The sequence below is a fragment of the Microchirus variegatus genome, assembly GCF_963457635.1.
Source record: "Microchirus variegatus genome assembly, chromosome: 18".
Taxonomy (NCBI): Eukaryota; Metazoa; Chordata; class Actinopteri; order Pleuronectiformes; family Soleidae; genus Microchirus; species Microchirus variegatus.
Window position 1 is genome coordinate 21,850,758 of NC_139819.1, and position 26,730 is coordinate 21,877,487.

General features: G+C 41.6%; 1 protein-coding gene across 1 annotated transcript; it reads left to right on the forward strand.

Annotated features, from left to right (window-relative positions):
• Positions 1-1,378: 1,378 nt before the first annotated feature.
• On the forward strand, positions 1,379-25,334 carry rab11fip1a (RAB11 family interacting protein 1 (class I) a). The gene is made up of 5 exons (XM_083904764.1): positions 1,379-2,018; positions 16,187-16,623; positions 17,998-18,931; positions 22,894-22,999; positions 24,895-25,334. The coding sequence occupies exons 1-5, from the start codon at positions 1,669-1,671 to the stop codon at positions 25,090-25,092; spliced, it is 2,025 nt and encodes a 674-aa protein (XP_083760890.1). The 5' UTR covers positions 1,379-1,668; the 3' UTR covers positions 25,093-25,334.
• The last annotated feature ends 1,396 nt before the right edge of the window (positions 25,335-26,730 follow it).

A 26,730-nucleotide genomic window follows, 5' to 3' on the forward strand; every position in this document is an offset into this window, starting at 1 on the left:
AAGATGTCAGCTTTGCAGTACAATTAAAAGTATCTAGTCTAATAAATATGGTTCCAAACAAGCATTCAAATTCAAACAATCCACCTTATTTTTTTTTAAATGACAAAAGTGAAAACAAAATTTTACATTTTTTTTGACAAAAGTTGAAACATTAATTTTTTGGGAGAAAAAAATGGTCAAAAGTTGAAACATATTTTATTTTTTTTTAAATCAAAAGTTGAAACATTAATTTTTTTTTGACAAATGTTGAAACTTTTTTTTAAAAGTCAAAAGTGAAAACAACATTTTAGATTTTGACAGAAGTTGAAACATTATTTTTTTTGGAAAATTTTTTGTCAAAAGTTGAAACAATTAAAAAAAAAAGTTGAAACACTACATTTTTGATTTTTAAACAAATGTTGAAACGTTAAATTATGACTTGAAACTTCAAGTTATTATGTGATACTTATGTTTTACTTTTACTTTATTTTTATATACTTCCATAGTTTTACTGCTGTGACGCCTGGATTTCACCTTCTGTGTCCTCTCAGAGTTAAGTACACTTGTGTTTGGTCACAGTGATTATTTGCCAACATAATAAATAACCACATACCTGTGCTTACAGCTCCTCTCCACATAAATCACTGTCTGGAGCCGAGTCTGTTTGTTTACGCTCTGGTGTTGCCCGGACCAAGATGGCGGCGCGGTCCCTGTAAGGCAGCGTCCACACTAGGTTTTTATTTTATTCATATAAACCATTTTCAAACCAAATATACAAAACAAACGAGACACGTGTGTCAAAATAACGTTGAGCGAATAACGAAAAAAAAGACAAAGTGCAGCTGCATCGGTGTCTACACACATAGATTTAGAAGCTAATGCTTACCTTTAACGTTATGGTCTTGCCCGGACCAATATGGTGGAACGGTTACAAAAAGAGGGGAAAAAATAAGACAAACATTAAAATAAAACCTACAGACAAAAAAAGAACAACACGGTTTTTACGTTTATAAAACTATAATAACACAAGTTTCCAGAAAGTTTTAGACACACAACACAACCTGACGTAGTGTTGCTTTAGCAAGCAATATTAGCATCACTGACTGTACCCAGTTCAGTGTTCCATTGTCGGCCATTTCCTGTTTCCCTGACAATGACGAGGGAAAACTGACTCCGGATCAGCGTTTGCTGGGACAGGTTAACGGTCTGTCGTGACGCAGAGCTCGCCTCCTCCGCCGCCGTCCAATCAACGACGCAGAGCTAAACAACTGACAGGTACATTAGCCAATCAGGTGGCGTCGTGTGGAACATGGCCGGGATGGAAACTCACAACACCAGGGAAGTGAAGTGTAAAACTTCCAGCTGAGCTGAAGCTTCCCACAGGGTTTAAATCTCACCCCGCACAGCAGCGGCGTTTTCCTGGGTGTAGTCACGCAGGTTTAGCGCTCGCAGCGAGTCAGTGTTAACTTGTGTTTACAGGCGTTAAACACGGCGTTAGTGAACGGGGGGGCAGAGAAGTATGACGACATCGACCTGGGCTTCCTGAAGTGAAGTCAAGCTCCGTAACCTAAACCCGTCAGGAGGACGCCGGAGCTCGGGAAAACAAGTCAGTAGCACTCGGTGGCTGTAAGCTAGCCACACAACTATACGGAGTAACTTTCTGGCGAAGCGTCAACTTAGTTTTTAGTCATGTCTCTGGTCGAGCAGAGCCAGCAGTGGTTCCCCACCAGTGTCCAGGTAACGGTGCACCAGGCTCGGAACCTGCGCGCCAAGGGCAAGAATGGCACCAGCGACTCGTACGCCATCATCCAGGTGGCCAAGGACAAGTTCTCCACCACCGTGGCCGAGAAGTGTGTCGACCCGGTGTGGAAGGAGGAGGCGTCCTTCCAGCTGCCGCTCTTCCACCCGGGCAACGCGGAGCGGTGCACGCTGTACATCATCGTGATGCACCGGGCCCAGGTGGGACTGGACAAGTTCCTGGGTCAGGTTGTGGTGAATCTGGTGGAGCTCCATGAGCACAAGGACCGCAAGAAGACCGAGTAAGTCACCCCCGGGTTTTACACTCATTTAGGCTGGTGGTTGTGCCCTGACCTACATTCTTCTTCTGTATAAATATGTTGTTAACAAGCAAATATTATGAGTCCTGTAAGGAATACGGTCATTTATTTTTTATATGAATGACTTTTTGATAAACACAGGAGTTTTCTGTATCTGTATGAAAGTTAAATGTTGTGATATCGGCATCTTTATCGGTCACAAAAATTGGTATTGTGCCATCCTTAGTAGAGCTGCAACTAGCGATTATTTTTGTAATCGATTAATCTGATGATTATTTTCTCCATTAGTCGATGAATCGTTTGGTCCATAAAATGTCAGAATATGTTAAAAAACATTCATCGGTGTGTGTCAAAGCTGGAAATTATGATGTTCTCGGAAGTCTTGTTTTGTCCACAAACCAAAATGATTCAGTTTTAATCATTTCTTTGTTATGTGGAGCAAAGAAACCAAGAAAATATTCACATTTAAGAAGCTAAAACAATCAGAAATCTGGTTTTAATCATGAAAAAAGCTTCAAACCGATTATCGATTATCAAAATAGTTGGCGATTAATTTAGTCATCGATTAATCGTTTCAGCTCTAATCCCTAGTAATAATATACCTCTGCTTATAGATGGCTAATACAAACTTTAGTGACCAATATCAAAACATTTACACCATTTTTGATAAATATACATATATGAAAACAAACTTACTGGCTAACAGCGTGCATAAGTCAGCAGGAGGTTTGATATTTGCTGGATATTTGTTTTCGAAAGACATTTTCTCAATCAACAAATAGATATTTTCTTATTCTGATTGCTGTAGTAGTTGCCAATGGTAGACAGCTACTTACTACAGGTGAAGCTTTGTTGATATTTGTATGAAATTAAATATTAAAAAAATTAAATATTTTAAAAAATGCACCATAATTCAACAATTGTTGATTTTTGGTGAATTTTTAAAATCTATAATTTCATACTTTCACAATAATGGCAAACGTCAACAAAGCTTCACCTGTAGTAAGTAGCTGTCCACCATTGGCAACTACTACAGCAATCAGAATGGAAAAATTTATTTTTGTTGATTTTTGGTGAATTTTTAAAATATTTAATTTCATACTGTTTCGCCATAATGGCTGATATCAACAAAACGTCACCTGTAGTAAGTAGCTGTCCACCATTGGCAACTATTACAGCAATCAGAATGGGAAAATGTCTATTTGTTGATTGAGAAAATGTCTTTCGAAATTGAATATCCAGCAAATATCAAACCTCCTGCTAACTTATGCACGCTGTTAACCAGTAAGTTTGTTTTTTATATATGTGTATTTATCAAGAATGGTGTAAATGTTGTGATATTGGTTACTAAAGGTTGTATTAGCAATCTATAAGCAGAGGTATTCAGTTAAAAGATAGAGAAAATAAAAAAAATAATAAAAAAAGGGCAACATTATGGATGCTAACTGCAGTATTTCACGAATATATCTTACAATATTTAAATCTTCAATAATAATGCAACAAAAGTTATTTGGTATAATGCGTGTTATCACTAGGGATGGCACAATACCAATGTTTGTGACCGATAAAGAAGCCGATATCACAACCTTTAACTTTCAGAAGTCCTTAATATATAAATAAATGACCGTATTCCTTACAGGACATTTGCAGCAGAATATGCACATAATATTTGATTTAGAAACCTTTTCTAACAGAGGTGGAAAATCACTGGTGTCGTCATGGCAACGTGTAAACATGTTCTTAAAAGCATCAGATACCAATATTTGTGTCCAGTGTAGTATCTATTTCACTCTTTGAAGCAACTTTGTTGTTGTTGTCACATTCGTGCTGTTGCATTGAACACAGAGCTATCTGGGCCATGTTGGCCCTGGTCACATGACGGTGGTGTGACTGTGACATCTCGTCACGTTACCCGTGCTTTATTGAAGCATTTAAGTCACGGCTCATATTGGATTTCACTCTTTTCTCTCGACGATATCTGATCCAGTGATTTTGTCCAGTATCGGCCCCGACTGATACCGAGAGGGCGTCTAATGTTGAATGTCTTAGCTCACGTGTTTAGTGGTCGTTCTGTGTCTAACAAGTGGTTGTTGTGTTGTTTTTTGTTGTCCGTGTGGAAATTTAAAACCACTGTGGTTTCTTCATAACAAACATCTGTCTTTAATAATCTGACTTTTATCATGATTGTTATTGATACTGATTCAGATACTGATTCAGATATCATCAAACATGCTGATGTTGTGTTACGATGCCTCCTTTTGATCGACTCTGTCTCTCTTCCTGGTGTGGACACACACACACACACACACACACACACACATACACACATTATGACATACGTCAGTGTGTCGTGATGTACTGATGTTTCTCCACGTCTTGTGCACATGAGATAAAACACATTAACTTTCTTACTTAGTCTTGGTTTGTTCCGTCACCATTGATTTTTATCCGCTCGTGACCTCAGGTGACAGGGTTTGCGTACAGGGTTCTTTGTGATTGCCAGGCGCAAGACAAAGGCCACAAATTGATTCTGCATTTTTTGGTTTTCCAACGTGACGCGCGGCATTATCGTACTGTTCAGGTGAATAAGCCAGGGTGAATTCCAATTCCTCGCTTAACCCTCGATCTTAACCCTCAATCTCAAAAATGCGCTCCCTCTAGTGCAAGTGCTGTCCCGATTCTCAGAAAAATTAAGTTGAGGGCCAAGTTTAAGGGCTGTATCGCCCTCAATATTGAGATTTTCCGAGACCACCCTTGGGAGCAAGGGCTACCCAGAATGCATTGCATGTTTTCACATAACAAAGATGGCGCCGAAAGCAGCGAAACGAGTGCGCTACAAATGAAGTATTTTTCTTTGTTAATAGAGATATAAAATTGATGAAAACCATTGTATTATCTTAGTTTAGGCCCATATTATGGATTACTGACGTCATTGTTGCGTAACATTTATTTTTTATTTTACTATCTTTTGTCAATAGCCGGCCGGTGCGGACAAGCGATGGTTTGCTATGGTTTACTTTTCAATAAGCCGTGGTGTGTGGTAACTGTCAGCTGAATATGTCCGTGGTTGTGGTATTTGTATGAGTATCATCTTATAACTAACTGACAACCTAATAACTTGACTGACAAACGGATTGTAATAAATAATCCTGACGGACTGGACACAGCTTTGGCGTTATTCTGCCCCCTACAGTCTGAAGACGTATCTGCATTTAAGGGGTGTCCCATTTCTAAGTGACAAAATAACCCTCAATACTTGGTTTTGAGGCCAGTTAAGATTGAGGGTTTGAGCTCGAGGGTTAAGATAGGAATTGGAATTGGCCCAAAGTGTCTCAATTTGCAAGTCGGTTAGATTGCGTTAGCTTTGTTGTTGCACATTTCTCTCTTCGTAAACCCTGAGCACAGCTCACTGATAACGTTATCTCCCTCCCTGTTTCCTGTTGAATATCTAACCAGAGAAGCACCATTGCATTTGTGTGTGAGCTCACTCCTGTAGACCACACTGCAGTCAAAACCTCTCCAAGTTTAAACAGCCACTGGTGCTCTTAGTTCACATCATGAAGTTGTGCCTTTTTAATCACAATATTAGCTTAACAGCAGTGGATTAAAGTGTCTTAAAGTGATCGGGTGTCTAATCTGAATTGATTGATTGAACACAAAGACTGCTAAGTTCGTCGTAAACCTGATACCAGGGTAAGGAGAGAGCAGAAGGAAACTAAAGTCCATCCATATATCTGACAGCTGACTGTCATCATGTGGACGACATTGTAAATGTTACAGCCTCTGTAAACTGTAGGTATGACACAAAAATGTTAATGTTAGACCATTAAAAAAAAAATGTTTTTAATTAATTTATCATGAGTTTTTGAATCTAAACAGACTTAAAGTCCCAAACTGGTCCTTACATAAACTGTTTTATTACTAAAAAATAACTTTTTTGTTGCTTTTTCTTTTATTGCAGACTTGGGCTCAATTTAACCTAATTTAAGGAAAGCTTAAACAAACTCCACTGGTGTTAAGCCCATGTGTCTTTAAGTTTGAATGAATTAAAACAGTTTTTAATTTGGCTTCATGTTAGTTGGTGTCTGTTTTTAATGTAGAGATAAAATCTAAGTGTCAAAAACATTTTATATATGGAGGTTGTGAAATATATCATTCTTTTAAATTAAAATGAAGGTTTCGACTGTACCCAGGTAATCCAGGCTTAATCCGGGGTTAATGCAGGCAATGTAAGTTTAATTTTCAGTTTTCTTACTTAAAGTGATAGTTCGGAATTTTGGACATAAGACCTATTTTCCAACTCAGCCGGTGTGATGGAGACGTCTGTAGACGTTTTCAAGAAATTTCATTCAGTTCTTCTAGTTGCCGAGTTCACTGGTGCTATGGCTAGCACAAGTCAATGATACAAGTTAGCATGGCATTAGAAACACTCATACCGACTCCACAGTGCACCCGAGGCAAATCGATTGTAACGGCAGACTATCGATGTACATATCTGTGTTGATAGAATGTTTGAAATAAAACCAACCTTGCAATTTGAAGGATTTATGTCTCAGCAGCAGCAGCGCGTCATACTTCCGGTAGCGGCGGACTGATTCCGCTGCCGGAAGTATAGTGCTGAGAAAGTAGTCCCTCAAAAATTCATGCGATGCAACGTTAGTTTTGTTTCAAATATTATTCTATCAACACAGATATGTACATCGATAGTCTGCCGTTACAATCGATTTGCCTCGGGTGCACTGTGGAGTCGGTATGAGTGTTTCTAATGCCATGCTAGCAGGTACCATTGACTTGCGCTAGCCATAGCACCAGCGAACTCGGCAACTAGAAGAACTGAATGAAATTTCTTGAAAACGTCTCCAGACGTCTCCATCACACCGGCTGAGTTGGAAAATAGGTCTTATGTCCAAAATTCCGAACTATCACTTTAAGTTATCCTGATTTATACTTTGTTTTATGGCGAAGCTGTTCCATAATATTATGTTCAGGGACGACAGATGAGAAATAGCCTTTCAGTTCTTCAGACTGTGTACTTTAAATAGGTCACGTCGTGTGAATGTCGATTGAGTCACTGCTTCTCTCACTCCTTATCAGTGTCGGTGAGGAAAAACAGAAACTGTGCAGTTGATGGGAAAGCAAAGCTCAGCACTTCCTTCTGTCGCTCCTCTCTCTCTTTCTTTCTTTCTTTCTTTCTTTCTCTCTCTCTCTCTCTCTCTCTCTCTCTCTCTCTCTCTCTCTCTCTGTTGAGCCACACCTAAAAGTTTGGCTGAAGCTTTTCCTTCATAATCTGCCGCGGAGCCTGGTTTGCCCCTGACAGCTTGACGTTAAAGGCCTCTCTGGAAGTCATTTTCTCACATCGCTGCACATTCCTCTGGGTTATTTGCGAGTTTGCAGCACGTCATCGTCTCACACCCACCCGCATTAAATGAGTCAGGATGACCATTGTTGTTGGACCTAGAATGGGTGTAACGGCACTAAAAATAAAACATTTAACTAAAATATACACACACACACCCTCTTATGTAAGAAAAATCAAAATAAAACGATGACTCCTGTCTTGTCTCTTTGTGCCCTTGGATTCTTCAATGACCTTTGGTGAAGGCAGCGTGAGGCTGGCCGTCGTGAGCTCACACGGTTTTATCGTAAATGTTTGCACAGTGGTTTTATTGACACTTTTACAACAGCAAAGTTCAGTCTTGGTGAATGAAAAAAACCCTCCAGCTTCCCTGCTTGGCTTCATCCTCTGTCTCCTTTTTAAAACTCAATATTCAGGCTGAGTATTGGATGTTGTTGCTGCTGCATGTGAGCCGCACGCTGGTGTTAGATTACTTTTTCTGCTTCCCTGTTGTGGTGATACAGGGTGTGACACTGATGACATTGGTTTTTCCCTTTTTTTTTTTGTCCCCACTGCTGAAAGGGAACTCTGCAGTTGGCTCGAATACAAAAAGAGTGCATTCATGTGAGACGAGGTTTTAGTGCTGTCAAACCTGAGGCTGTCGTCGATAGCATTTCATAAATCCTCAGACAAATTGGATAAATACGTTTAGTAAAATGTCAACTTAACGGATTAGTGGTACTTTACTGTAAGGGAGTCGTCATTTGAGGATACTGCTTCAGCTAACTTCAGCTTAATGTTTTTCTTAGAGAACTGACACACTAAAGCCACGTTTCTGTCATGGTACGGTGCAGTACAGCATTGTTTGGAACGTTAAAGCTCCCATAGAGTGGTCCTATTGTACATATATGTTAGATATGGAGGTCTACTTGCATACATTAACTTGTTTTTATGGTCAAAAATCTCCTAGTTGCTGGAAACAAGCCGATAGAAATCTCTCCTTATTGAAGCTCTCGTCAGCCGCGGTGTTTCAGACTGAAACCTCACCCCCAGAAGACAGAACTGTGTTGTGACTGGCCAGCCAACGAGAGCCTTCCCAACTGTCTTGTGATTGGCCAATACCTGAAAGTGACGTAATCAGCACACCAGCTACAAGTGCAGATCCCCCTTCTGGAGCGGTGGATGCACTGCTACTCATTATCAAAACATTGTTTTAACATTTTAACAATGTTTAAAAATAGCTTTGTCACGACTCCCCGCCACAGTCCCTTTTACGACCTTTGACCCGGATTCAGAAGACACTGTCGCTCGTGAAACACCTCCACAACTGACGTTATTCTTCTTCTGTGGTACAATGTACGCATCCGGATGTGCCCGGAGCAGGAAGATCTGCTGTTCAGCAGAACCGATGTTTATGTAACCGGACCAGGTTTTTTCAGAGATCTCGCTGAGCCTGAGATTACAATAAAACACAACGTTCTCAGCAGTGGCTGAACTGTTTGTTTAGAACCTTCAGGGCTTCTTAAACGAGGTAATGTCGCAGATACACACCAAAAAAACAGCGTTAATTGGAACTTCTGTTCTAGGTCTGCGTTAAAGCCTTGGGCCAGGCTCGCGTTCAAACTGAGAACAGTACCTTTACTTGGTAGGCGGGGTGTCCGCTGTGCCCGATGGCCGTGTCGGCGTGATACGTAGCGTGACGTTGTTCTAACAACGACATCGAACGGACAACAATGAAGCAGCTAGTCTTGTTTTTTACTGCTTGGTTTGTTGCCGTTTCAACAAGAACGCCAAGCTGTGTATGGGAATGGACTGATTAATGGACTGATTGATGGACTGTTGTGGGTCTGGCTCCACCCGTACCGTACCATTAGTCTGGTACCCGAAAATGGAGTGGTTGGGACAAGTTTTTTTTTTAGAACTCGAATTCGGTATTTCCTTGAAATGCCCCACCAGTTTTGAAGCCAAAACAACAGCATTCACTTTACAATTATGTAAAGCAGTAATACTCACATCTTCAAAGCTGGAACCAAACAATCTATTACCCAAAATTATGTGCATTAGCATGTAAATCACAGGAGTGAGCATCTTAATGTTCCCTATACATGAATGTTAAGGGTTCGTCAGAGACATATTATGTCATGCTTGTTTAGTGGAGTATCCAGCAAAACCCATTGCTTTTATCACTTCAATATTGTGAGAAAAATGCAGTTGAAAAAAGAAGGAATACAATTCTTGGGGGGGATCGTTCACAATGGTTTTAAAACTCTTTAAAACTCTCCGTTGCAATTTAATCATTTGTCAAATCTTAAATGGTATGATACATCAAGAACTACCGCTAATGATTATTTGAATTATTAAGACGTCACGACATGATATCCTCACGATATCTGAATCATGGTACGATATTATCATGATTATTTTTATGTTGAATTATATGCTAAACACTTGGTTTCTCAAAAGCGATAAAATATCGCCATGCAAAAATATTGCAATATTTCACTGTATTGATTCTCCCCCAGCCCCCACAAACTACCGTCTAAACTCCAAAGTAAAGTGATGTCATGGATTGGATGATATAATCGATAGATAGATTAATTTTAAAGTGGTGATATTTCATCAGTTGTGGTTGAGACGACACATGATGTCCCTCAGAGACAGGTTCATGTCTTTGTTTTGTACACACAGGTGGTTGGTAGGTCGTGGTGTGTTATGACAGTTTTGCCATTCATGTGATGCTACGTCGCTGCCTTTAAAAATAAAAGAGCAGAGCAGTGAAAACAAAGGGCGGTGAGCTGGCACTGGAATATTTTACTTCCTTCCTTCCTTACGCACTATTTATTCACCTGGATACACTGACTTTAAAGTGTGCAAAGGATAGTGCAATTCATTGTTGAAAGTGCATGCTGCAGCTCATTTTTTGAGCTCCTATGTAGCCTTCAGTTAGCGTCCAAACTCAAGAGATGTTTGACTTGTTTTTCGCAAATTCTTTTTCTCAGAAAATCATAAGTTTGAGGTTTGGTCAACATTTTTTGGACCGAACAAGTCGAGAACATTCTCGATATCTGAGTCGCGCTACGATATAATTTAATAACGACACTAACTGTTGGTTGCAGCCCCTGAACATGGCATCAATTAGTGCTACGAAGACCAACTATTGGAACTTATTTGACATTTTACAGTGGTTAAACCATGTTATTTTGTTTCTTTTGTGGCGTTCAGTGAAAGGAGGATAAACAGAATGAACACGTCCTCTCCTGTTAATCATTACTCATTATGTAAGAGAAGTGACTTTGACAGTTAACAAAGGAAACCTGTCCAGCAGGACTTTTCAGAAATGTGCATCGAACAGGACAAATACCGTGCACACCCTGTCAACTCGTTAATAACTGCGAAAAAAGGCATTGTGTTTTTAAATGTCAACCTAATTGTGTTCTCTGCTGTAATTATTAACTCTGCTAAGGAGGTCATGTATTTGACAGGGTTGGTATTGTCCATCACAACAAATGACATGGAAATTACTTACCGTGCATTTTGCACAATCTGCAGTACTGCAGTGCTCTTCAGGTGAAAATAATGTCAAATTTGTGAAATGGGGAAGCGGAAAGAGGAAGGTTTGCTGGTTCAAGTCTGCACCAAGTCAAGGGAAGGGATTATCCCTGAGCAAGGAACCCAATCCCAATTGGCATTGTGGGCACTCTAAATTGACCCCAGCCACGGCACGAAGCTAGCTTGTGCCAGTCCAAAGTTCCGATAAATGGGAGGATTTTTGTGAGAGTACAAAAACATTTAAACGTTACATAATTGGTTGCAACAAATCAGACCGGTTGTTCACGCTAACCAATTATGCTACATTCCAGAGAAAATATCAGTTTCTCACCCTAACCCTTTTTATCTTCAAGAAGCTCTTAAAAACCCAGCTCTTCCAAGAGCATCTTCTGTCCTAGCACTTTCCCTACAACCCTACCCCCTCCTTCTGCACTTGTATCCCAACAAATATGACAAAAGTGCTATTAACGGTAGCAGTGTTGCTGGCAGCCATCTTGTAAATCCATCATGGGTTTGGCGAGGCCGTGTTCCTGTGTAAGGAACGACGACCCAATGACCTCAGAAACAAATGGAAGATACCATTAATCGGGTTGAAGTTTGATCTGTGTTGCTTATTGGTTTACAACCTTTCTTAAGCTCTGTTAAAAGTAGATGCACCGATAGTGAATCTGTGATATTCTGCACTTTCTCTCATCAATGTGCTCTTTGTAAGACGAGCATAACCGCGAGTTTCCTGGTTGTCTTGATCTGTTCCTGTGGTTGGACGTGGTTAGTGATTGTTTGCCTTGGCCTGCCCAGTCTAGAGTGAGCGATGACGAGGACTGTTTGACTTGCGTTCAGTGTAAATGTCATTACATCATGTAGTGTTCTGCACAGTGTTTGAAAGTGTTTGACGAATGTTAGTTCACTCCCTTATTTCCTCACTGTTATTCCCAGAAAGGCCGGTCTGCTAAATGGCATGAAAATAAGAGCTGCGAAATACCCATTAACAATCTGCACAATACTGTTTCACCACCCCAGGTGCCACGCTGCAGTATTGGCTATCTTCCTTGTCAGATGTGGGCTTTTTCCACAGCGCCATTTGGAAAGCAAATAATTAAAACATTAAAAACACACAATTAGACGTACAATAATTGACATTTTGTCTGGTTAAAAAGGATAAGAAAGCATGCAAAGTGTATTATGTATGTAGATCATATATGTACAGGGTATCCGCGGGGTCTTAAAAAGTCTTAAAAAGTCTTAAATCCAATAATTTGAATTTAAGGCCTTAAAATGTCTTAAATTCTCCTAAAATCTCGTAAAAGGTCTTAAATACAATTTTGAAAGGTCTTAAATCTTTTAATGTTACTTTTATTTGAAAAACATGCATAAACTTCAGCGTCGCTTTGAAATGTTTCTATTTTTGAAAACTTTTTTTTGTCGTCCAAAATTTTACAAAAACGTCAGACTATACTATGTTGTCCAAAATTGGACAATGACGTCATACTATACTATTTGTCTTTTATACTTTTTTACCAGTATGGATTTGAAATGGGTCTTAAATTGTATTCATTATGGTCTTAAAAAAGTCTCAAAAAGTCTTAAATTTGACTTGTTGAAACCTGCAGAGACCCTGTATGTAAAACTGAAATTACAAAAATCTTTAGGAAAAAACATGCTTTCCAATTACACTGTAACATGTTTAGACCCCCCTAAAATTGTGCATTTGAGGCTTTCAGGGGGTCTTGAATGTTAATCAGGGGGGTCTAACCCCCCCAGACCCCCCCTGTATTTCGCACAGTGGTTACAGCAGTAAACTCCATGTGAACTACTTGTGACTGGTTAATGTCATACCATGTTTCTTACTAAACTTCAGCATAGATATCATCAGTAAAGCGCAGTTTCAATGCTACGGAGTTGGACCCAAACCTCGCCATGTTCAAAAATGATCAAAGAGGAATTTACCTTTATTATAAATGAAGTGAAACAAGTCGGAGGCCACTGCGGTCGAACGAAAAAGACTTCAAAGGGGCAAATGCTTGCTATAATGGGCACCCTTTGCTTACAGCATTCGTACATCTAATAATAGCAAAGGTTTAATTATGAAAGTTGAAAGCATCTGTGTGTAATAGAACTAATGGGTTGTTTTGGCATGGCTTTAGACGGAGCTCTCCAGAACACTGCTACCTTTCCCTTTGCAGACATTAAGTGCTGGTTCTGTTACAACAGAGAGGACGTTGGTTTGGAGACTGGAGGGTTGGAATAAACCAACCATCATTTTCAGGGCTTCATCGAGGTTTGGCACCCGGCTCGCGTCGGGAACTGGAACGAGCCGTTTTGCTGGTTAATGCTATCAGTCACAGTTTGAAGGAGACGTGACACGATAATGATCACGATGTGAAGTCACAGCCACGAGGAACCAGGAAGTTTAGATTGGGCTTTTATTGGAAGTGACTTGTTTTTATATCCATCTTGCATTAAACTTAATTTAAAGAGATGGGTAGGGTTTTTTAAAAGTAGGGGTGTATAATGGAACTTTTTCACTGTACGGTTTTTGAAACCATAAAACCATTTTTGGGGTAGGGAAAATTGACTTTTTTTGGACTGTTTGGACAAACATTTTTTTTTTACTATATTCTAAATATGAGTAGGGTCAAGCCAAGCCGTGCTGGAACTGTGTAGTGGAAATGCTGAGTGAGTTGTGCTCTGCCAAGTTTTACAAATCACCTGATGGGCAATAAATACAGATTACAGATTTTCTTTGGCCCATATGTTCATATATTTAGCCAATTTTCATTTTATTTTTCCTCCATGTGATAATTAGGACTTTTTACCAATATCTGATAGGCTGATGTATCCGTATGTTTATGCCAATAACAAATACTGATGCAGTAATATATGTAGAGGTCATTTAGTCTCCTCTGTAGTGAAGTTAACATTAATTTTTCATATTCATGTAGCAGCAGATGTAGATATACATTTCTTGATTGAGCAGAATAAATAAACCGTTTTAGTACTTAGTCATATGAGTGGAAATGTGCATGTTTGCCAAGACTCACTAATACATTTTAAAGCCAATATGCCAAAATTGTGCCAATAATATCATGCATGCCCAGATTAGGCCTGGACGATATATTGATTTTTAGTTTTTTGTACCGGACGAAGAATTCTCAAATGGCACAGATGGTGCCAAACTGTGCCAAAAGAGAGAACGCCTAGACGTCTCTTTACTAAAACCTCTGTAATTTCACTCTGCTTCATTTCACCAGCGTCAGACTTTGCACAGCTCATGTCCACATGTTGTTACATCGCCTCCATGTGTTTTTAAGCTCCTACTGCATATTTTAAAGGTGATATTTTGCTTTAAAATGCAATATTTTTTTAGGCGAGAGAAAAAAATCCTTCATTTATGCTGTGTTCCATATGCATTTACTCTGACTCAGTGGCATCTGCAGTGAAACTTACACCTCTGGTGGAATCTCACAAGTGTTATCTTTATTTTGATACCAAGATAATCCACATAGAGCTTGTAACTGCAGAGATTTACTCTATTTAGTTTGGGCATTTCATTTTCGAGCAGGGACTCCAAAAAGAGGGTCAGGGAAGAAGTGGTTAAAAAAACAAATCGATTTAAATTGAAAATCCATTATTTTATTAAATAAATCTGGGATTTTATTTTTAGGCCATATCGCCCAGCCCTAGCCCAGATAAAATGTAACTGTCAAATGACAAACTAATAATACAAATATGTGTATAACTACAGCAGCCAGTTATTGAACAACACTAATGTCTCCATGATCACCAATCTACTTCTTGTGTATAAGGTTCTTCTGCATTGTCAGTGTTGTGGGGAACATCAGAAACTATGCTATATGTTTCTTCTCTTTTTCGGAGGCTTACCATAGAGCTGTCGCATTAACCACAACAATAAAACACTGTGGTTGGAAACACAAGGCCACAGCAGAAGATGACAAGCCACCACCACCATCATCACCACATCCACAGCTGATCTCACCTCGTACACTGACACGTTCAGACAGAATTGATCACAACAGTGTCTTAACATGGGGCTGTGACTCTTTCTCAATGCAGCAGTGGTGAGTGGGCGACGTGCTGCTGCGGTGGCGTGTTTTGTCACAACCCGTTTCCTTTCATGTTGTTGGACGGATGGAGTTGTGCAAAAAAAAAAGGAAGACTGATTCTGCAACTACAGTAGATTTCCACTGTTGTAAGCAGCCACCTGCAGGGGGTGCTGCGTGCTGTTAATCCACCGTAAAACCACAGCAACTGTCCAATTCTACGCCCAGCAGTGCAGCGGATAATCTGTTTGAGTTATTTTTTTTTCAAGGCTGTCTCACAGCACGTCCAACGCCTGAAAGGATTCATCATGGGTCAATGTTCAGGTTCTCAGGGTCTGAACACTAACACACTAACCCTACATACGTTTGCTCCACATAACAAAGAAATCATTCAAACTTAATCATTTTTGCTTGTGGACAAAACAAAGACATTCGAGAACAGGTTTGACAAACACCGATCCACGTTTTTTTTTTTTTTACATTTTCTGACATTTTATAGACCAAACCATTAACAGATTACGAAATGAATCGTTAGTTGCAGCTCCAGTGATAAGAAATACAGAAAAATATGCAATGTGAGTCTTTAATTAGAGGGAATGTGAGTCGGTCACATTTGGGATCTAGAAAACAATGGCTGACAAGTGAATTAAAACTAATTCTCTTTCAAACTGCTCAAGTTTTTTCCTTGATGAGTTTCAATCTTTAAAAGATTTTTGCACCTTTGTATGTTGCATTGATTTTCACTAGAGCTGCAACTAATGATTATTTTCGTAATCGATTAATCGTTGAATAGGTTGGTCCATAAAATGTCATAAAATGTTAAAAACCGTTAATCAGTGTTCGTCAAACCTGGAAATGACGATGTTCTTGAATGTCTTGTTTTGTCCACAAACCAAAATTATTCAGTTTGAATGATTTCTTTGTTATCTTCTTTGAAATCTTGTTTTAATCATGAAAAAAGCTTCAAACCGATTATCATTTATCAAAATAGTTGCCGATTAATTTAGAAATCGATTCATCGATTAATCGTTTCAGCTCTAGTTTTCACCTCACACTGCATGTTGCAGTGTAACGCACTGTGCTCAGGGTCGAAGTCTTTTGTGTTTTCAAAATGATTATCAGTCTGTTATTGGTTCCACAGAAGATTTCTGTAATATTAAAAAAGAAAATCTGATTTATTATTATTTTTTCCCTGTTCCTTGCAGTTGGTTCAAGCTGGTGGACAAGTCTGGAAAAGAGGACAAGGCGCGAGGGGAGGTGCTGCTCGACGTACAGTTCATGAGAAACAACATGTCGGCGAGCATGTTCGACCTCTCCATGCAGGATAAGCCGCGCTCTCGCATTTCCAAGCTCAAGGACAAAGTCCGTGGGAAGAAAAAGGATAGCTTCTCCGACTCCGCGTCGGCTATCGTTCCGTCAGTGAGCCAGGTCCTGACCGACAGCGAGGGCGAGCCCGACACGCAGTCACTCAGCCAGTCGCCCGGAACTAAAAAGAAATCCAAGTTTAAAAAGCTCTTTGTGCCCAAATCCAACCTGCAGCGCAACACGTCGCAGTCCATGTCCACGCTGGGAACTCTGCCTGAAAAGAACTCGTCTCTCAGCGGCAGCCGCTCGTCAGGCCTCAACGTGGACTCTCCTGAAGGTGAGGTGCAACTCACAACGTCCCAATTCAGTTTAATGTTTATATATATAGAGATGTTTATGTTTCCATGTGAGATTTTCACATATTTATCCCAAAGTGGTTACATGTGGTTTACATTTTATGTGATGATGACCCCACAGTCCCACTCCACAGTCCAGGAAGTTTGAATGCATTACCAGGTTGTCCAGCAGATGGTGCTGTGAACGCACCTTGCCCTTAATCCATGCCCTCTTTGCTCATCTGAAGAAAACTTGCAATAAAGGACAGAAACGAACAAAATTGTCGAACAATCTCGACACCAAAGCAGCTGCTTAGCTAATGCGGTCGTATCTCTTAAGACCTAAGATTAGATTTGTGGCATTTATTTAAAGAGAGATTTAAGGATTTTATCAATATAAATCACATCTTCCACATCAAGAATGATATGAATCAGATTATCCTCAGTGATCTTGTCATGCACAGTAGGGTGCATCATTTGGCCCAATGTCAGAAATTCAGCTTGTATCCAATTTTAAAATGTGACAATATCAAATAAAAGTAAAATCTGTGGAATATTAGCTTGATTGAAGAGTATCTACTGGGTCCACCGAGCCTCTGAAATTAAGTGCTTGCGGCGGCCTTAAATCTGGGCTGTTTTTCTTCAATAACATAAAAAATAATGAATTTATTCCTATATTATCAATTGAAGTTGAATATAAACATGAACATGTTTATGGAGGCATCATTTAGTATCAGTTTTATGTCTCTATCATCATTATTTTCTGAGATGTGGTCAAGTGAGTGTCATTTCTTTGGGACCTCAAGGACCTTGAATAAGAAATTGGTCCTAAATTGTAACCCCCAACAGGAAGTGGACCGCACTAAACAGGAAGTAATGTGTGCTGGGACGGCGCTGATAATAACTAGTACCGCAAGTGGTATGAAAGCTCCCATAGAGTGTGGAGGTCTACTTACATACAATAACTTGTAAATGCAAACTATTCTCTCATGCTAGTTTTTCTGCTGACAAAAACTTCCCTTAAAGGCCGTAAAGTTGTCTTTTATGACTTTAGACTATATTTAACCGTACGATTTTCCCTCCTACTGCAAATTCTGTTCTTGTGAACACAAACACGCCATCTGTGCATATTTGAATGCAGGACATCGGACATATCTGATCCTGTGGTCACAGTTTTCCCCTCTGTGGTGCATTTCAATGCCAGGTGTGTACTGTCATACTTGGATGTTAATACCCGGTCTCAACAGGGCCTTTGTTTACACTTGACACAGTTCTGACTTCCCTGTGCTGCACAGCGCAGGTGACGTAAATAATGGTTTTGAATGTCAACAGTGACCTCATCGCATCACGCTCCTCTCTGTGTTCTGTTCCCACAGTAAAGAAAAAATTCAAATTCCTGGGACACAAGCGGACCGGCAGCTCCGACAGCAGGGTGTCCCAGGGTCCTTTCTCCTTGCTGGGTCGCTCCAAACAGAGCAACAACGACCAGAACAGCCTGTGCATCAACGGCAGCCACGTCTACGCCGAGGAGAACGAGCCCAAGAGCGGATCCACGCTCAGCCTGAACAGCTCAGGCCAGGGCTCCGCGGAGGATCTCCACAAACACTCCTCTGACATCTACATCAGCGTACCTGACCCCACCCTCCGGCAAGACTCAAACAGAGTCTACATGGAGCAACAGCACCATCAAGAGGAGGAGCAGAGAAGGCAGGCGGAGGCGAGGAGGCTGGAGGAAGAGGAGAAACACCGGGTCGAGCTGAAGAGGCTGCAGGAGGAAGAGGAGCTCAAACAACAAGAGGAGCGCGACAGGAAGAGGAGATTCCTGGAGGATGAAGCGAGGAGGAAGAAACAGGAGGAGGAGGAAGAGGAGAGACGGCGGCAAGAGAGTCGACGGCTTGAGGAGGAGCAGCGCAAAGCAGAGGAGAGGAAACAGCAGGAGGAGGCCTCCGTGAGCGACAGGCTGTCCAGTCTGTTTGGGATGCTCAGGAAGAAGGAGGAGAAAAAAGAGGAGGTTCAGGAGTCGCCTCCACCTGCTGCTGCTGCTGCTGCCCCTGTCGCTGAAGACCAGAGCTCCCCTTTCTTCACCAACCCCTTTGAGGACATTCCTCTCGGCCTCGACTCCAAGAATCCGGAGCAGCCCGCCTCGCCCCGCTCCTCCAACCCATTCGACGAGATCGCCCTCAGCTCCAATGCGACGGTCGGCAAGAACGAAAACCCGGCTGATCATCAGAAACCCGGGGGTGCTCCACAGACCCCGTCTGCCATGGTCTTCCTCAACCGCACGGCCAAAGTGTCTGCAGTCAAACCCAGGTAGGCCTTTTTTTTACTCTTGTTTGTTTGCATCATGTGTTCAAATGTGATGTAATTATGTCCTCATGTCAGGCTTTTAGCCAGCAGGGCGTCTGGGCGTCCTGGGGCCTTAAAGACGCCCTATTTTTCCCCCGGTAACCACCGAAACGATGTTGTGATGAGGTATAGACAGGCGCGTGCTGGTCGCAAAAACTACGGCCAGCACGCGCCTGTCTATACCCGTGCGTATACCACACGATGCGAGTACACGGTGGAACGACACCCATTAAATGCTGGAGTCTCTTTGCGTAACAGCGAAACTTGGCTGCAGCGCAGCGTGGAGTCCCCGCAAGAGGACTCTCTTCTCTCCCTCTAGCCCTTTGAGCTGTAAAGCGATCAGCTCATCCGATGCATCTGTTATTCCCTTAATTTCAGCGCTAAAGAAAGAATGAGACCACGTCGTGAAAAAGATCTACTTGGATCCGCTGTATTTCATCACGACTGCACTCGATCCTCGTCATAAAGATCATTATGTGTATGTCATATTATATGGATGTGTGGATAAAACTGCGCATAGAGAAATCCATCCATCCATTCTGCGTTGGATGCGAATGATCCGCGCACAACGGCGCACAATGCAGGAGAGTGAAGAGCAGAGTCAGCAGGGGCGGTGCGCAGAAAAAAAAGGCCCGCACCAGATGAGGGGCACCCTCTATATTTGCAATGCCTTCACTTAAGTGATGTCAGTACACACAGTCCCAGCCATAACAACAAAATTATATTAAAAAAAACAAACGAAAATAAATAAATGTTACAAAATTGGCACAATAATTAATTTATGTTTTTCAGTTTTTTGATTTACTTGCTCTTACTTCATGAGTCACTATAATGATCCTTCAAAAAGCCTCAAAATGCCCCATTTTTACCTCAAATTTTCAAAAGCTCCGCAATTTATTTGTTTGTTTATTTATTTATTTATTTATTTTTGGGGGGGGACCCAAAAAAATCCTAGCTAAAAGCCTGCCTCATGTCTTTCAACTGTTGTGTCTATTGTTTGTCTGTAGTCACACGAGTCTTAGACTTGCATGACAGGAATTAAATCAACAGACCTTCAACTGTTCCTGCTCTTTCCTTCACATTCTATGTTTTAATTAACAAATACAAAGAGCTCTAGTTCTGCAAAAAAAAGGCAAACAGACTTTTTTTAAATTTCAGTGAGAGGAAATCTAAAATCCGTCTCTACAGTTTCGTCCCGCACTGAAACTCGCACTGAAATTCCTCAATTCTCCGCCCTGTTCTTTCTGCCCATGTTTCCCTTAAACCTGTGACTGTGAGTTTGCTAAAGCTGTGAATTCCACGCATGCAGTCGTTGACAGACGCGTTTGACCGGTTTTTGGTGTCTGCACACACACACACACACACACACACACACACACACACACATACACACATACACGAGAGAGACACGCGGGTGTGGCTTGTTGGTGAAGATGTGGTGGAGCAGGTTGTGGTGGACTGCTCATAAGGAGTGACGCAGCCTAAGTGTGACTTTCCTCTGGTCATTGTCTGTGGGATCGGACTTTGTCCCTAAATTCTTGTATTTTGAAAGTTGCACGTGGACCTGGATCGGAGTGGATTATTGTATATTTTAAGTATTTTTTTTGAAGTCATAATGGTAAGAGGCTTTTGTTTTGCTAACGCTACATATTTTTAAGAGCGGTCTTTGTTCTCCAGGAAGTTTGTTTGTTAGATGGTTATTGTGACTGTTACACAGCAACTAATGCAGTTAGTGTTGATTTGGTGTGATTTTAAAGTGAACTTTTATAGCTTTTAAAGTCACGTGATAGTCTTTAGGCAGGGTACTACACAACCAAAGAATGTCGACGTGAGTCGCAGCTAAAAATAGAAACCTAGACGTGAATACCTGGAGTACGCTAAAGCAGTATGGATGCGACGTAATTGAGATACAATAACTTTTCTTGTCACAGTTGACAGATTTATACTCACGAGCGTTGAGTGTTGACGCGAAGCTGTGACGTAAACAGAAATTGGTAGGTTATGTTGACCGGAGGTGCAAGTTAAAATGGTGACGGGCTGTGTGTAAACTGGTGGATCATGTGATGGTCCCACTGACCTGTAGGCCTGTGTTTTCACTCCTTGGCAGATTGACTCAGTCTCTGGTGTCTGAACCCTCTGCCATCCAAACCCTCAGTCCGCCGTGTGCGTCCCCAGCCGCTCCTGACCTCACCCTCTCTAGCGTCTCCTCCGATTCCCTTGCCGAGTTCTCCGACCTCCACTCGACCTCGGCTCCACCGAACTTAAGCCAAAGTCGGTCTAATTCTCCTTTTGGGAGCGCGGAGAGTTTGGAATCTCCAGAATCTCCAGACGGCATGTCGGACAGGAGGAGATCGGCCCTTCTGCCGCCCGTCTATCCAGCGCCGGGGAGCCACAGCGACCCCATGAGCGCCAATGCGGAAGAGGACAGGCCACGCCGGAAGTCTCTGCCTCTTCCTGATTACGAAACCCTCTTCCCGCAAAAGAGGCACGGAGTACATGGGGAAACGCGATGGGATCATATCATCGCAGAGGTGAATCAGAAGCACAGGGACACTCCGCCGATACTCCTGGGTCCAGAGATGAGCGTGGACGCCCCGCAGCAGCAGCACGACCGGAGTCCCAGGTCCTCTGTAGATGGTCCCGTCACGAGGCATTATCAATCGCACATTCAGGAGACCAAACCCGTGTCGTCCAAAAAGGTGTCGGCCCCGGCTCCGCCGAAGCCATTCTCATCTCTACGTTCACAGTTACCGGACGTCTCTGCTCATCCATCTGTGGTCCGAGAGTCTTCGTACGCCGACAACTCCGGCAGGGAGAGTCTCTCGGGGACGTCCAGGGATGCAGAGAGACGGGCCGCGCACGCTTTACCCGTCGCGACGCATGCGGCGTCCAGAACGATCAGCCAAAGAAATGCGAGTCTACCTGAGAACGAAAGGAAAGAGCAGGCGTCTACAAACCAGGACGCACCCACAGCCAAACCCAGACAGAAGAAGGACAAAGACGACGCCGCGGTGACGCCAGACAGATACACGAGCAGTCGGACTGAAAGTACGAGACGCGCGGACAAATCTGCGGAGCAGGCAAAGGACGACTTATCTGTGTTTGACCCGTACTTCAACACAGGACACAGGACACAGCAGAGCAGACAAGACGATGACCTTTTTACCGGAAACAGAGAAAAAGAGCCGAAACCAGAGAGTCGGGGAATGACGGCAGGAGACCTGGATGAGATCTTCGGCCAGGATAAGCCAGCGGAGCCGTTCGCTGGTGGCGAGAACAGGACGGGCGAAGACTCGAAGCCGATTAGTTTTCATGTTTTTCAAAGGAGCAACTCGCAGAGACAAAAACAGGCCCTGGCATCGAAAGCTAACACGGAGAGTAAAGGTCAACAGGAGCCAGCACACAAAGAAGAAACGGCTAATCAGAGCTCTGCCGTCGCCAAAGAGGTCGTCGCACTTCAGCCTCAAGCTGATGTCATGACCCAGAGTTACGTTTACAGAGCAGAGTCTCCGTTTGGAGCTGAAAGTCACTCCGAGCCCCTCCAGATAATCCTGGAGGAGCCGGCAGAGTTAGGTCCGTCTGCTGGGAAGACACCGCTGCAAGCCAGGGTGTCGCCGTCTGAGGTTCAGCCTGTCAGTGCTCAGCACAGCACTGGAGGTGGTTCAGTCCTGTCTGCACGCAGGTGAGAGTCAACAGGTGGATCCTCTCTGTGTCAATCTGCTGCTGCTGTTGGGAGACGGATGAGGTGTTGGGGTTTATCCTTTGGGTGTGACTGATTGATTTCCTCAGCTTCAGATTTTCACATTTCATTTCCAGCCTAATTGTACTCTGTGAAATTGATGTGTGTGTGTGTGATTGCGGGTGGTTTTATTTGGAAAGATTATTTAAAAAAAATACTGGATTTCTTTTTCTTCTTTTCTTTGCAGGCCTCATGCCGTGAAGCCTCTGACGTCGCTCGAGAGTCAGCACATCAACAACAACCAATCTGTGAAAGACACTAAAGTGTGGGACAACACGCCCGGAAAGATTAAGGTACAGCTGCATATGTATTTAAAAAGCTACATGTGCTCATTAAAGCTCCAGGGTTTAATCGGCCGCCATTAAACACACTAACAAGTTCAATGAGTTTGACCTGAATAATTCATAGGGTGAATTCCAATTCCTATCTTAACCCTCAATCTCATAAATCCCTCTAGTGCAAGTGCTGTCCCCGATTCTCAGAAAAATTAAGTTGAGGGTCAAGTTTAAGGGCTGCATCGCCCTCAATATTGAGATTTTCCGAGACCACCCTTGGGAGCAAGGGCTACCCAGAATGCATTGCGTGTTTTCCCATAACATAGATGGCGCCGAAAGCAGCGAAGCGAGCACGCTACAAATGAAGTGTTTTCTTTGTTAATAGAGATATAAAAATGATGAAAACCATTGTATTATCTTAGTTTAGGCCCATATTATGGATTAGTGACGTCATTGTTGCGTAACATTTATTTTTATTTTACGATCTTTTGTCAATAGTCGGCCGGTGTGGTTTACTTTTCAATAAGCTGTGGTGTGTGGTAACTGTCAGCTGAATATGTCCGTGGTTGTGGTATTTGTATGAGTATCATCGTAATAAATACTCCTGACGTAAACGTAAAGACTAGACGCAGCTTTGGCGTTATTCTGCCCCCTACAGTCTGAAGACGTATCTGCATTTAAGGGGTGTCCCATTTCTAAGTGACAAAATAACACTTGGTTTTGAGGCCAGTTAAAGGTGAAGGGTTGAGCTTGAGGGTTAAGATAGGAATTGGAATTGGCCCTAAAGTAAAATCAAACTTGAAACAACATGTAAACAAATCTGCAGTTTCATTGTCGTTTATTCTTTGGGTTTCACGTTTTTAAAGCAGAATCTTACGATTCAGAGAAATGAATATTTCACACTGGTCAGTATCTGAGAAAAACACAATCTGCTGCATCATCTCATCAGAAGATTGGGCTGAAATTGTACAGAAATAACTCCAGGAAGCAAACCTGGACGATAAGATCACTAAAGATTCCTCGATCCGCCTAGAGATATAGATGTAGTTACACAACAGAAGGAAGAACATGATTAAAAGATATATTTATATATAAAAAAAACAAGATTCAATCTAAATGGACTGTCAACAATTACCAGCTGTGTGTGTGTGTGCAGGGGTACTTTACAGTAAGGATGGCTTCAATATCACTTCTTTTTGTGTCATTTTACACCTTTTAAATGAAGAATCTCATTTATACTGATGCATTTAACCACCTACAGCCTTTTCAAGCAATCTGAAAGACATCATTCTGTTAAGAAGAAATCAGCAGCCCATAACGTTAAACATGTGATATATAGGATTTTTGGATCGTGGACCTTACGTGTGAATTTGTAAATAAAACAATATGTGGCTCGTTGAACGTAGCTTGTGGATCTTTAGGTAAATGTCTGACTTGTTTGTTATTACGCCACCTACTGTTCAATCGCCTGCGTTTACGTGACGTACGTACTGTAAACAAGGCCCAACGTAGGACAAACGCAGAGTCGTAACTACCAACGTTGTCGTGGACGCCGTTCCACCGTGTCTCGGTCCGCCGTTGACGTGAGATTCCGTGCAGAATGACACGCGAGTAAAGTTAAGCAAAGAGAGCGAATGACGACACGACGTCTGAGGAATACAGATTCTAAGATCTACGTCTCACCGAAGACGAATCACAAAGACCGAAGGAGAAGCACGTGCAGATAAATAAAAGTGGACGAAGCAGCTTTTTAGCACATTCAGCCCTTGTATTTGAGGGATTTCTGTCCCTGTAAAGTCCTTGAATTTGATGTCAACACTGTTTTCGTCGTTAGTGGACCGTATAGAAATGTAAACGTGTATAGAACCATGACCGTAAACCATCACTGACCTCGATCTTTTCCCCCCCGTCAGAGTCTGTCAGACTCGGGTCGGAGCGGTCCCTTCAGTCAGCTGACCCAGGAGGAGCTGATCACTCTGGTGGTGAAGCAGCAGACGGATCTGTCCAAGAAGGACGCCAAGATCGTGGAGCTGGAGGAATACATCGACGGACTGCTGCTGCGCGTCATGGAGGAGAAGCCCAGCATCCTGGCCGCCATCAAACCAGTGTAAGGAAGTCAGGAAATCAGCCTTCTTTCTTTCTGTTGTCACCCAGAGACACAATCTATGATCTACGATCTACGACCTGTGATCTGTGATCTACGATCTCTGATCTGTGATCTATATTAAGGTCTTAAAAGCATATGCACTTAAGTTTCAGAACCATTTTGAATCCGTTTCAGAATGCTGGAAAACATCTCTGAGCTGATGATATTTGGTTCTTTTAATAACAAGCAAAAATAAACCATATTTATGTGAGCGGATGAATGTATTTGTTTTGACACTAAGGTACTGCAATTTGAATTAAAACTATATATATATATATATATATACATATACACTCTATATATATATACATATACACTCTATATATATATATATATATATATATATATATATATATATATATATATATATACTGAACATGGGTTGAGGTTTATTTATTTAATATCCACGCAGAGAAAGTTCTATTTTTAATTATTACCTATTATGATTCTTTATTCTGGGCTTTTGTGTAACTTGTATAAAAGCATGTATATAATAACCACACCAGGGCTGCAACGATGAATAGATTATTAATAGATCACTGAATGAATCATCGACTGTTTTTTAATTAAAAACAAGTTTCTTTTTATCTTCTTCGCCGTGAACATGTTTCTGTTTCCTTTGCTTCATATAAATATAAAGAAATCTGATGAAATTTGACAAGAAAACGGCAGTTTTTAAATTTTATGGACCAAACGACTCGATAGTCATTCCAAATTCATGCACCGTCTTAGTGAGGTCAGAATATTGTCTTAATAAAACCCACAGTGCACTATATTTTATTTTTCGTCGTATTATTATTTCAGCATGTATTTTTGTAAAGTAGATCACGAACAACCGGTCTTTAAAAATTTAATAAATATTGTGCCTTTGCTTTTGCTCCAAAGAGGTTTTTTTTTTTATATATAAAGGAAAAACCAGCAATAAACAACATAAACATAAACATGCAAACAGCTGCGATGTACTGTTCATACTTCTGTGTAATAATATGTGGAGCAGCTGTATTTTCTTGTCTTAACGCGGGATGGGACGATAAATGACGTCGATTGTGGTGAATTTCCTTCACAAAAACAGTTTTTTATTTGACCGTTTTTGTGCTCGCCGACATGCAATGCCAACTACTGCCACAAGGGGGAGCATGCATCCTTCCAGGGCCACTTCACCCCCCCAGAAAATATATACATCTGGATCTGAGATACAAGTCTCATTCCCACAACAGCACAGGACGCTGGGAATGAACATAAATATATTGATTTTAAAAAGTCAATGTCAAAGCCCTTATACATATTTACTGTTTCGGTCAAGTTTTGTGAGTAAAAGATCCTAAAAAAATCAACCAACCGGGTCATATTTAATCCGATTTGTCATTTTATTGTGTCATTTAAAGGCGCATTATGTGATAAATGTAAAGCAACTGGCCATAAACTCCTCTATGTCACAGAGACTCAGGAATAATGACATAAAATACAGCCAAAATATTTGCATTAAATCATGTTTATGTTTTGAAATCATGTTTTGGCGTCATGTGGCGCCACCTAGCAATCATTGCAGTCAGTAGAGTCTCAGCTGCCGAGCAACCACAGGTTGCCAGTTACGTCGGAAAAC